Source organism: Rhopilema esculentum, chromosome 21 (genome assembly GCF_057945365.1).
Source record: "Rhopilema esculentum isolate cy_ngs chromosome 21, ASM5794536v1, whole genome shotgun sequence".
NCBI classification, from domain to species: domain Eukaryota; kingdom Metazoa; phylum Cnidaria; class Scyphozoa; order Rhizostomeae; family Rhizostomatidae; genus Rhopilema; species Rhopilema esculentum.
In genome coordinates this window covers 10613394-10626105 of record NC_142835.1, presented here as the reverse complement: position 1 = coordinate 10626105, position 12712 = coordinate 10613394, and the positions used below count along the sequence as shown (strand labels likewise).

The following is a 12712-nucleotide window of genomic DNA, read 5'->3' as shown; positions in this document are numbered from 1 at the left end:
ACAAATGACTCCTCTTCAAGAAATCCAAAATGCAAGCGTGTAGTTCTAGCTAGACAGATGGCAGATCGTCTTCATGATTATTATGATTATTCATTGGATACAATATTTACCCGTTTTTCTCGAAGAAATTGTCATTAGATAGTCACTGTTATTGGAGGGTAATAGAAGTAAGGAAACTGGCTACTGTAATGTAATTTTCAAGTCATGTACCGATCGAGATATGGCATCCTCTCTATATAGATATTTGGAAAATTTATTCTAAATCGTACCTCAATGTACTGGCGTAGTATTTTAGAATTGTGTACCTGAATAAGAAAAAGTTAGTTAAATTGTTAATTTTAATTTAATCCTATTTACACACGATATCCATTCGGTAAAAAAAGATTATAATATACAATATAACTACATTATACTAAAAATTGATAAGGTTACTAAGAGATCAAAAAAATAAATTGCCTGATCTTCCATTGAAAGGTGAATCTTAGTTCCTTTTAAGTCGCGCGATACTCTAATAGATTGTGATATATCGTTGCCAAGCAATTGGACCATTGTACAAAAACCTTCTTTCGGTGTACTTATTTATTAGTTTTTGCACATGGAGATACTTCTTATTCCTTGTGTTGGATTTTGATTTGGCAAACCTCTTGATGAACTTACTTTTTAGCCCTTCAGGAAAGAGATGATTGAAACTTTTATAAGTCATGACTGCTCGGTCAAAAGTCATCAATTGATCTGGGTTCACGAGTCTCTTATTCAAAGCATCCTCTATCTTTGAAGATTCTCTTAGATCAAATGCTCTGTTCTGATATAATTCCAGTGTGCTTGGTTTGGTATCAGAGAGGGCTCCCCATACCCAGGGGCGGATTTAATCAACAATGATTGGGGGGGGGGGTGTTAGACAATAATTTTGGTTCCACACCCTTCAGGTCGCTGGTAAATGATAGAAACGCCCATTTTTTAAATTCCGTTTTTAATTTTAAGGTAAAGACGATAAGAAGCAATGGCGTAGCCAGGGTTGGAAGATTGGAGGGGCAAAGATGAGTAAATCTTTGCTGATCAGACTCTAAAGAATTTGAGAAAACACCACATTTTGTTAATGCGTTTGGAAAAGCTATGGCTTTTTTACGTGGCAATTTCGCTTTATACAACGTCATATGTAGCTTTTTGTGGCTGACCCCATTCTAAAACTGTCTATTTCCTTCACAATTCCTCTAATGTTTATATTCTGAATTGTGTAGGGCGCGGAAGCTCTACGTGTAAAAACTGATTTTCTAAAGTTCTGATTAAATATTTAAAAATAATAAACAGTTTACAAAAGTTGCAAACTAAGTCCGTTCTCCTTTCCCCGACAAGCATTTCAGAATCCAGTCTTTAGCTTTTTGGCTCCTATTCTATTGGGATTGTCTAAAGAGCGTGAAGGACATTTCTATATAAACCTCAAAACACGAATAAATTGTTAAACATTCTTAAAATACATTTCAGAATGTTTCTCACAATCATTTGCTTGCAGTCTTTCAAAACGCTTTAATTTTGTCTGAAATATAAAGTAGCCCCCCTAAAGGTACTAATTCTATTGCAGATTTGCACTTTTCTCAGACATCGACTTTCTGGGCGGCCGCTCCCAGTTGGCGTGGGCCCTGGACAATCTGTCTATTGCTCTATTCTCAGTCTTCTATATCTCTATAGGTATATCTCTGACTTTTGAATTATCGATTTGATAGTTGCTTTGATTGTGACTAGCACATGTTGAATCTATGACCAACAACTCGATGGGATGGGATGGCATAAAAACTGCCACAGCTCCCATTGAACCTGTTCCAAACAGCGATGTAGCTTCAGAAACGCATTGAAAATCGCAAAAAATTGTCGCTAAATTCACATATTTTCATGCGTCATCGTTTTTTAATTATAATTTTATAATTACTTCATAATGATAGCATAGAGAAGAGTTGTTTGATACATGTGCTTTTGTATTGCAGCTGCTGCTGTGAAATAGGCTTACTTCTCAAGAAGTGTCCTCTTCTAACATGTGATAGTACAGATTTTACAATAATTTGACTAGATTATTCTTGTTTGTTACAATCGAGTGTTGCCGCCCATTACTACCTTAAACGTTACACAAAAAACTACTTTTTCGTGTAACTTTAACATTTTGCTGTACCAAAGGTTTTTGCGCAGTTTTTGGTCATTTTTAGTGATTTTTGGTCATTTTTAGTGATTTTTGGTCATTTATAATTACTTTATGGTTCTTTTTGTCATTTATAAATATATTTTGTCATTTGGGGTTATTTCTCGTCAGTATTTTTCATTTTTTGTCATTTTTGGGCCTTTTGGTCATTTTTTCATTTTTGTTGGTCACTGTTTGTTCTTTGTGGCTACTTTTGGTCATTTTTGGCCAATATTTTGTTAATTTTTTGTCATTTTTATCTTCTACGTGCTGTTCATTGTTTCAGAACTTGGATTTCCAAAGGTGACTGAGAACAGCCTGGATGGCACTAGTGACCGGGATTTCATATCTGAGTTCCTCTTTTGGGCCTCGCAGACAATGATCCACCTAAGGTAACCACGTGAAAAATTCAGTTGCTAAATTTTGTCAATATTTACATTTTTACAGCATCCCATTGCATTGTCAAGGTACTTTGTATCAGAAAATTAAAAGTGTGAATATATGATAAAACTATTTATTTTCTTTTACAGCAGTCACAGTTTATTGAATTAAAATGATAATAACTGTCTTTGTTTCTTGAAGAAATTTGTGTAATTTAATTTTGGGATTTAAGGATTCCTACTTCATTGAAAAAAGAAAAATTAATTTCTCGTAAATTAGGATTAAGAGTGCACTAGATTTTCTGCTGAAATAATCTTATTGCTACTAACTGATCTAAGGCAATGTGATCAAACATATATTGATCAATAATGAAATGCCTAATCATTACAGCTGCATTCAATTCGGCCCAGGCCATTAGCCCAACTCAGGTCAGGCTACTAGTCCAACTTGGTTCAGACTATTACCCCGACTTTGCTCAAGCTATAAGTCCAACTCGGCCAAGGCTCAAGGTTTATTGTTGTTTATTCTCGGCGTATTGCGGTGTTTCATATTTGCTACATTTTTATCGACTTTTCGCCGCAAGAACTCCTTGGAGCCCGTCGAGCAGCCTGCTACAGTGGCCTTTTCTTCATTCACACAAGGCTATTATCCCGATTCTGCTCAGGCTATGAGTCCAACTCGGCCCAGGCTGTCAGACCGACTCAGGTCAGACAATTTGTCTAGCTCGGCCCAGGCTATTAGCCCGACTCTGCTCAGGCTATTAGTCCAACTCAGCCAAAACCAATGGCCCGACTTGGTCGAGGCTTTTAGCCTGACTCGGTTGAGGGTATTTGCCCAACTTGGTCCCAGGCTATTAGCTTAGCTCCTCCCAGCCTATTAGCTTGACTCTGCCCAGGCTTTTTGCCTGACCTGGACCACAATTTGATAAAGCTCAGATCATGCTCCACGTTTTAGGTTTTTTTATTTAATCGTTTTAATCATTTATGTTCAAATAGCTTTACCTTTAGGAATACTTTCTTCTGTAAATAATTTACTTCTTTCCTTATACCTCTTTAGCAAATGGGCAGAAGATTTGATTATATACAACTCAAAGGAGTTTGGTTTCGTAACTCTTTCTGATGCATACAGGTGAGAGTAATGGTCTTAATGCTTGTTCTTTCTGTGTTCTGGTCTCATTGATTTTATTTTGTTTGATATATAGATATACTAAGGATTGTAACCTTAGATCATTTTATATATTTCTTAAATTTATCTCTGTTGCTAATAGTAAATTTGAATTGAATTGAACTGAAAATAATTGAATGTCTGTGATTTAGCTATTTGTATTAGTTCTTTTCAATTTCGTAAAGCTGTTTTGTACATTATAAGCAATATAGGGTATACGTCCTTTTCCTCAATTTTCACCACCTTTATTCCGAGGGAATATGACAGAATCAACAGTGTCAGATGTAGTCACAAAACGGAACTCATTAGTTGTTTGTTATCCCCTTTTATTAAATTATTTCAAAAACCCAACGGCAAGAAACTGCACTTGCAACCATCTGGCAAAGGTAAATCTTCCCCAAATTGCTTTTCATTTGATACAAAAACTGCACCAAATTGATGCTACTAAGGTCATCTCAGTTTTTTAATTCAGTGCATATCCGTGTAAATGCAAGTACATAGTTTGATAAATCCCCTTACCTTGCAGCACCGGCAGCAGCTTAATGCCACAGAAAAAGAATCCTGATAGCTTGGAGCTTATACGAGGAAAATCTGGCAGGGTTTTTGGAAACGTAATATTATTATCGTTGATTCATTTATGACAAAGTTCCTATTGATTCTTTTACGAAGGGTTATATGAAATAATTTCACAAGGTGATAATGGTTTAGTATTGATTATCCTCAGTGTACACACATACTTTTCTAAGGAATTTAGAAAAATTTCGTATCGTAAAGGTGTTTTTATTGTAAGAAGAACTGGTAGTATATTGTGATAATTCAGGAAAATTAGCCAAGTGTTATAATGATATATAAAGATAGCCTAAAAATGGCTTGGCAAAACTAGCAAGGAGTTTCCATTCATTGTGATAGACATGATATTACGATCCACAGTTTTTATACACTTTCCATTGTATTGTGTCCAGCTAGCCCCAAAATGTAAGACATCATATTGCTAATGAACCTTTAAAATATTTTATCTAAGAATATTTTTTTTATTTTTCCAACAGTGTGCAGGTTTTCTCATGACGTTGAAGGTAATTCAATGCTTGATGTCATTTTCTATTCTCTTATAGTAATGAATGGTTTTGTCAATTGTAGAGGGGGCTGGAGTTCTAGAGATGTTAGAGGGGGCTGGAGTTCTAAGGGGCCTAAATCATGAAGACATTCGAGACCTAATGTTATTAGGGCATTTCAATGCAAAATACTGCTAGGTTTAGCTGCCTACGAGCTCTGGTCTGCAATTAATGGGTCTGATATTTTTATATGAAAAATGATCGAGATATTGCTCCAAATAATTTAGTAATGAATAATAGCTTGGACAGGTCGTTGCTCTATTGAGAATAGGGGGCCACTTTCCAAAACCAAAGCAGTCATTTTTAGTTTGCTGGTGTTTAGTTCAAGATTCTGTGTAGATTCTAATGAAGAAATGTTAAATGTAATGTAACGATACTAGTAAATTTTTATACAGAGCAGAACTTTTCTGTGTGATTTAAGTACTGCTACTACCAATAAGAGTCATTTACAGCTCACGATCTTTCTTAGAGTTCCGTTGCTCAGTTTTCGCGGAATTGTACTGTTTGACGTATCAATGTATACCTTGTAATTCAATGTAATTCTTGTTGCTTGAGTGCAGCAGGGAGATATACTCTTGAAATGCCACTCTTTACGTTTTAAACATGTAGGCTCTTATTTTCACCCTTAAAATTGAGTCTATAAATTTGTTTTTTTTTCACAAAGGGTTTGCCAAGTACATACAACAAGGATCTTCAGGCAAGTCGCTTGAGCTTCGAAATATATTTAATTTTCTTTCCAACCCTGCAATAGCAATTAACACTTTCTTTTCTAACAACCAGATAACTTTGGCCGAGTTCCTGTTTTTTGGATAATTTGATGTTTGTGTGCGCTTAAAACTGTCTTTATCCAACTTTGATTTTTCTCTAACAACATGCTATCAGTTGTTTCCAAAACTACGATAGAACAGTTTCCACGGCTTTTCTAGTGGGAGAATTAATATGTCCTTATAAAATTGGCTCTTTTTTGTTAACGCTAGAGAAAATTTTCAAAAAACTTTGTTTTTCTTGAAATTTTTTTTATCTGGGGCATGCTCTTACGCTGTTCTTAGTTTTGACAAATCTTTCTTGAGATAGTTAATTGCCACAGGGTTGCTTAGTATCCCCATGCTCCCTGTGGTATCGTCTGGTAAACTTGTGTATGTTTATGAGAATATATTAAAGAATCGATCCCTGGTGTTATAAAAATGGTTTTAGAGGGGAAAGGGGAAAGGCATTTATAAAAAAGGGAAAGGCGTTTAATTCTTTAGAGGCTTTTTTCGTAATTTATTTGCTAGATTCTATGCTCCTTTGAAATTGATTTGCAGTTTGCACCATGAATATTACACTGAATTTTGCCATCCAGTATTTCTTTTTCTTGTCAGTTTTTTTGTCCTGTCAAATAGCGTTGCAAGATTGCATACCCGTACGCAGCAACACACTGTAAGCAAACGCACATTTTCGCGTTACTTAAACTGCTAGGCTGCACTATGTCCCGTCAGTCAACCGTGCCGAGCATACAATAGGCTTTACAGCGTGTTTCAAATCGAGAAAACATTGACAATTAGCTGATTGGCTCCGTATCATTAGGTCTATTGTATAGTCCAACCAATGAGAATTTTAATGGCTAGCGAAATACGTCGGGGCATAGTTCCTTTAAATGATCTTAAATGTTAAATCGTCGACGATATTTATGCTTTTACCGCATAACCAGAGTGCTTGCTTTTGCCTCAGTCACACTAGCAATGCAACATCAAGCAAATCGACAGCATCCATAACTCTAGAATTTTATGTTAGGAAGACAAGGAGAAGCTGTTTGATACCGTGGACACACTCAAGGGTGTGATTGCTGTGGCAAATGGGACACTTTCGACATTAAAGGTGACGTCATTTGTTCCAGTCTTTTAACTGTTTCTTCAGGAACATTTTATATCCTACCATGTTGTCATTTGATGTTTAGTTGTTACATCCAAATGGATGTTGTCAGAGAATAGAATAAAAAAAGGTTTGGTATAGAAGAGTTGGTTCTTTTCTCAGCGCCCCAAAGGAGGACAGAGACCAGTCAATTTCTCGGAAAATTAACCATATGCTTATCAAGCTTTAACAAAAAATGTTCTGGTTTTTTCTTTAGATTTTGAACTTGATAATCTTTTTATTTTGAATAAGTCCTGCTACAGATCAATCTGAACACAAAATAAAAATCAGAAAGTTTAAACCTTTCAAAATTATGCGGGGAACGTACTGATTGCTTTTTTCGACAAATAGATAAATATTTTCCTGTATTCTTTACAAAATATTGTATTTATATCGAATGCCATATTGCATTTTGTGTGGGTGGCTAGGGTTAAGGACTACAGATCTGGAGTCTGTAGTTTGAGTCCCTGTCTCAGCTGATCTCCCGCTGTAATCGCGATTTCCAGTACCTCTTTATCACCGCAACCCTAGGTTAAGTGCCTTCTGATACTGCAAGCTAAGTAGAGCAAAAGAGGCATGGAACACCTTCCATGTTCTTTCTATGACGTTTCGAGCCATATTGATATAGTCTTTTGAAATGTGTAATGAAATTCATAGCAGGACGTTAAGCTAGAACGTAGGTAATGAAGTATAAATCAATTTTCAGGTCAATAAAGAAGCTTGTCTCAAGGCGTTGAGTCCGGACATGCTGGCAACAGACATTGCTTATTACCTTGTGAGGAAAGGAGTACGTATGCAACACTTGAATTTCTAGCTTACCATCAATCTTTATTCACGCTATGTTTACTTAATAGATAATACGTTAGTGCTGGTCTATTCTCAGAACATTTAATCTACGTGATAGATGTTTTTTTAATAAGCGTACCCAATATCTATGACCGTGACAACAAATCAAAAATCAATTTTTGGGATAGTTCGAGGATCATGGTAGCCAACCTTCTGATTGAAGATGGTACCTGATGATGATGTACCCAATATAGTTCATATCATCAAGTATGTTTTGTAGTTCTCTTTATGAAAATGTATTTGGTTGCAAACAAAGCTTTAAGCAGAAAATGTTTTCGATGTGTCCTTAGGTTTAGGTAATTGCGTTTTCTTCATTTTCTAACACCTGCGCCTTCTTAGGTACCATTTAGGGATGCGCATTCTATGTCAGGCTCTGTGGTCCGACTTGCTGAAGAAAAGCGGGTGCCTATTTCTGATTTGGAACTAGAGGATCTCAAATCAGTCCAGTGAGTCTTTACTTTGCCTTGATTCATTTCTCTATACCTAATATCTTAAATAGTAAGATTTTTTTATCTACAAGTTTTCTTTCACAAAGTAGAATTGGTTTTTGCCTGATAGTTTGACTTGAATCGAAGTTTCGAATATTTGAATCGAAATTTCAAAACATTTTCCAAACATGTTGATACAATTAACTATAGTGCTTCTGCTCTTTCTCTTTCTTTACTTCTCAAACTGTTACCGATTTGTGTTCACATCTTGGTTTTACCATTACATATAAAACGATACTCTATTGCTAAAGAATAAGACTACAACTAGATCTCAATGTTAGATGAAATGAAGTTTATTAGATATTTACTGATTTCTGTACATGATTTCTTCGAATAATTCAAAATATTTTTTACAACCAAACCATTTAACTGAAAACTAAGAGCTTTCTTCACGGTTCTTGAGCACCATGACTTGATTCGACGGCATTTGGGAGGCACCCTCTCTTGTTGTTAGATAGACGAACGAGGGAAGATCTTCAAATTTACAAGCCAAATCTTCGTCCTGGAGGCAGAACACGTGCGTATTTGACTTTGTTCCGTGCGCAGGCTCTTTGACTCCAACACGCAGGGTTTCCACACTCTCTTTTTCGCCTCCCCAACATTTTAATCTTTGAACAGTGGCTAGATTTATGAGAGTTTGATTATTTCGTATTCCTTTGTAGTGCTTCTTTTGATGCTGATGTGAAACTTGTTTGGAACTATGAGCACAGCACTGACCAGTACACATCAATTGGAGGCACTGGAAAGGAGGCTGTCCTTGCGCAAGTGAAACTGTTAGAGAAATGGATACACCCCTCCCAATAGACTGAGAGACTTCGAATTGAATTATTTTATTGTCCCTCTTAGTTGAAGAGATGTGGTGTTTCTACTTTCAAATGTAACAAACTGTTTTAATTTTCTTTTCATAACAAACTTATAATTATTGGTTTTGTTATATTTGCTCACAAGGAGTTCTTTAGTGGATTAATGTTATGGCAAGTGTTCTTGGAAGAATTGCAATTACACGTTAAGAATATTAGGTAATTACTCATATTTTGGCGTTAGGGTTCATGCTTTCATTCTTGTATTTAACCTTTAGGTACTGCTTTTGATACCTATGGCAATTATAGAAAAGTAGTTTGGATTCATGCACGAAAGTTCGTCCCTTGCCACAGATGAGTGTAATAAATTGCTTTTGGTTGAACTTATCGTGCATATCTGGTATGCGCTTTCCATGCTGTTCTCCTCTCCCGTCCCCTTTTTCCTTTGGTATAAAGCATTGTCCGATTCATTTTAATTTTCTTGATCTCTTAGAGGTTGGGGCTTATTTATGTCGCAGAATTCTTTTCACAGTTCTCTACGCTTTTATTAAGGATAGAATCAGTTCTACTAGTAAGTTTTGTTTCTCTTCTTCCCTCGTACCTTAGATATCTAAGAGAGGTCTGATGCATCGGCTATCTGGTAGGGAAAAGTGTTCTTTTCTTGCTTTTTATCTTGATTCCACCAAAGTTTATTTGATTAAGACTTAGGGGCTTCTTGGAGTTAGGAAGAGCTTTGCTTCTTATTATGAGAGAATATAGCCTTAAGACCTAATTTCATAAGGAGTATGATAATGTTTTCTCACGATTCAATGTGTTGGATACTCTGATAACTGTTAAAGTTTCACATAGCCAGTTGCTATAATTTAAAAATCTGCGCCATGAGCAAAATGTGGGAGGCTTGGTAAGTCTTTATGAAACTTGAAAAACTGTGATCACAAACTGAGTCAAACTGACTCATCCCTTCTAAATTCCTTACTTTAAAATTGCCATTCACCTTGTCTCATGGGACCATGAAAATGCAGTAGCGTATCCATTAGGGACATGACCAAGAGAAACCAATTCTCCTGGGTATACGTTAGTTGAATAACCACGTAATGTGGCTGTCTTGAATCGAGTCACGTGACATTTTACACTCTCGCTAGCAATGTTATCAAAACAGCGACGCTTACACAACAGTAAGGAGCACTAGAAGTCATTTCTGGGTAAGTTCTGTTTTTCACCATCTTTTCATATGTCATGATAAGTTTCATTTTTGGCACTATACCGTTTTGCTTCGGTGCAATTAGCCAACCTTTCTATGGTTGCGTCGGCAATGATCCGTTTCAAGCCCCTTAAAGCAGTGAGTTCAAACTGAAACCGGTCTTATCGCCTTTATTATAGCTGTATGAAACTGAGATTAAATTATCACAACCGAAAACAAGTTATGATATTAGCCGAAGCGCCAAATTCCTTGAATGAAGAGTCATAAATATAGAAACGTTTTTTTTGTGGTTATGATGCAAAACGATACGATTGCGCGGGAACACTGATTAATCGCCTAGGCCACAGCTTTATGACAATCAATGTAGTTGAGCGTTTTGTGCGTCGAATGAATGACAAATACAAATAAATATACACTTACGTTCAAAAAGTATTGGGACACCCTTCGAAACTTCGAAGACATTTTATGCAACAAATTCGGAAAGACTTTTTTAAAATCTTTCTCATTAAAAAAGTACGGCAGTTATTTCCATGAAATTTTCACAAGACATTGTTGATATTTTGAAGCCTATTATGTACGCCAAAAAATTAAAAATTCATCTACCATAAAATTTCTATAGGTCTCGAGACGAAAACATGGAAGCTCTGAAAACTCAAGAACTGAGTTAAGAGAAGCGCTTCGCTTACAAAGTGCTTTCTACAATAATAAAGTAAATGGATTTTGCGATATTGCATCAATTCTCGGCTGCTCAATGATTGCAGCTTTTCTGGTGTGTAAAAAGTTTTTCCGTACAAGAACAGAAAAAAATTTACCAAGGGTTTGCAGACCAAAGAAGTTTACGACGCCGAGGGACGACAGTTCTTTACTGAGGGAACTGCGAAGTAATAGGTTTGAATCCTTACCAGACATCGTGTTGTCATGTAAAAAGAAGCTAAATAATGGAACATAAGCAAAAACATGGCTATAAAGTTATGAAAAATACAAATTTTCCAGCGTTATATGAAAAACAAATGCTCTCTCAAAGTTAAAATTAATCATCGACGATGAGTTCAATGGCTTCTCCTTGAATGTTACGCAATTTTAAAAGTAGCTTGAATAAATGCAATAATTTAATAAATTTGTAGCATTTTCGTCGATGAAGTAAACTTTTTTTGAAGCTTAAAAGTTTGATTTTATAATCTCTTTAATAATTTCTTTTGTTATGCAAACGTGAAATTAAAAAGTTGTATTTGTTTGGACAGCTCTAAAATTTTTGGAAGGGCATGTGACTTTGCCATTGTTAGGCCATTCAGCCCTTTGCATATTTTGCTGTTATAATCAGGAAAATCGAAAGAATCCTGTGTTTTCTTGGTTATTCTTCATAAGTTGAAGCATTTTGTTAACTTTTTATTCCATTTTGGGGAAACTTGGGCCTAGATTATTTGTAGAAAGACTGCCTAAATCTGAAAAAGTTTCCGTTGCAAAACCGAATCCAACGGAACGCCATAATTCGTTTATCGAATTCGTCCCAATACTTTTTGAACGTAAGTGTAGTAATGGTGGGAGTTTGTACATGAAAGTTGAATATTGTAACGACGTTTTCAGCATAACTCTTTACCTGATACAGAGTTTTGATGTACAAAGTCGTACTTTAACTATATTAATTTGTAGCTACTAGAGTCACGTCGCCCCTTATAGAACGATTCGATTATTTCATGAATTCTGACTGTGCAATGATAAAAATAAATATGAAGGAGTTTAGGTTTGTTTATCTTCAAAAAACGCGCGAAAATATTTTGCTGACGACATTACTTGAACTCTTTGCTAATTATCGTTGTTTCATTTTGTTCTTAAAAGCTAGGAGAATATTTTAAAAGTAAGCGGAATGTAAACGAAAAAGTTGTCATTAGACCTTCGACCCTTCTTTTTTTCCTGCACCTCAACTTTCTTGGTCATTCCCTCGGTCGGTTTTATAGCTAAAACAAAATCAACCCCCACAACGTGTTTCTTCATCTTCCAAAAACGAATATTCGTTGAAACCCAAACAATAGCTTGCACAATTTTCATTCACCGGGATTTTTTATCAGGAGCACTTTCATTGGCCTAGATGCTTCTTCGATGGAACGGCGGGCTTCCTGTTGTGATTCTTGAGTGGATGAACGTGTGACACGTGATTAAGTCTCATTCAAGTAAGAAAACCAAACTGGGGGATAACTTTTTTTTCTTTACTCTGAATTTGAAAACAAATGGCTCAACGAAAGTCTGATTTGATACTGACGAATGATAAAGGTAGAAGGAAAGAAGGCAGATAATAATTCCCGGTTTCATAATAGAGGCAGATAATAATAGTTCTCCATTGTGCGCTTTTCTGCATGCCTAAATTTGAGTCGTTCCATTAGGGTCGATGGCCTAAGTTTTTCACGAAGAAAAGTAGCCTGTAGTAATGTTGCTCGTGCAGAAAGAGAGAAAAGCCGACAAGACTGTCTTCACACAAGCATGTAGATTATACAGCAACGAATGTGCTTGTAGTACATTTATTTTATTAGGAAGTACCAAAAAGCTGAGGAAACAATTTTTACTGAAATCGTTCCATAAGGGGCGACGTGACTCTACAGCTGCATGTCGTAAACCTAAATAAAAAAGGAGCCTATCCTCGTGTCTTTTTTGAACTAAGGAAATCTGCT

General features: G+C 36.0%; 1 protein-coding gene across 1 annotated transcript in view; it reads left to right on the top strand.

Moving 5' to 3' along the window:
* Positions 1-9015, top strand: part of LOC135684185 (argininosuccinate lyase) — a 61045-nt gene extending 52030 nt beyond the window's left edge. The window contains exons 12-20 of the mRNA XM_065199626.2: positions 2454-2559; positions 3605-3676; positions 4239-4323; positions 4759-4785; positions 5489-5521; positions 6598-6681; positions 7421-7501; positions 7900-8006; positions 8711-9015. Coding sequence (XP_065055698.1) covers positions 2454-2559; positions 3605-3676; positions 4239-4323; positions 4759-4785; positions 5489-5521; positions 6598-6681; positions 7421-7501; positions 7900-8006; positions 8711-8852 — 737 coding nt within the window. The 3' untranslated portion in view covers positions 8853-9015. The remainder of the gene's footprint in view (positions 1-2453; positions 2560-3604; positions 3677-4238; positions 4324-4758; positions 4786-5488; positions 5522-6597; positions 6682-7420; positions 7502-7899; positions 8007-8710) is intronic.
* The last annotated feature ends 3697 nt before the right edge of the window (positions 9016-12712 follow it).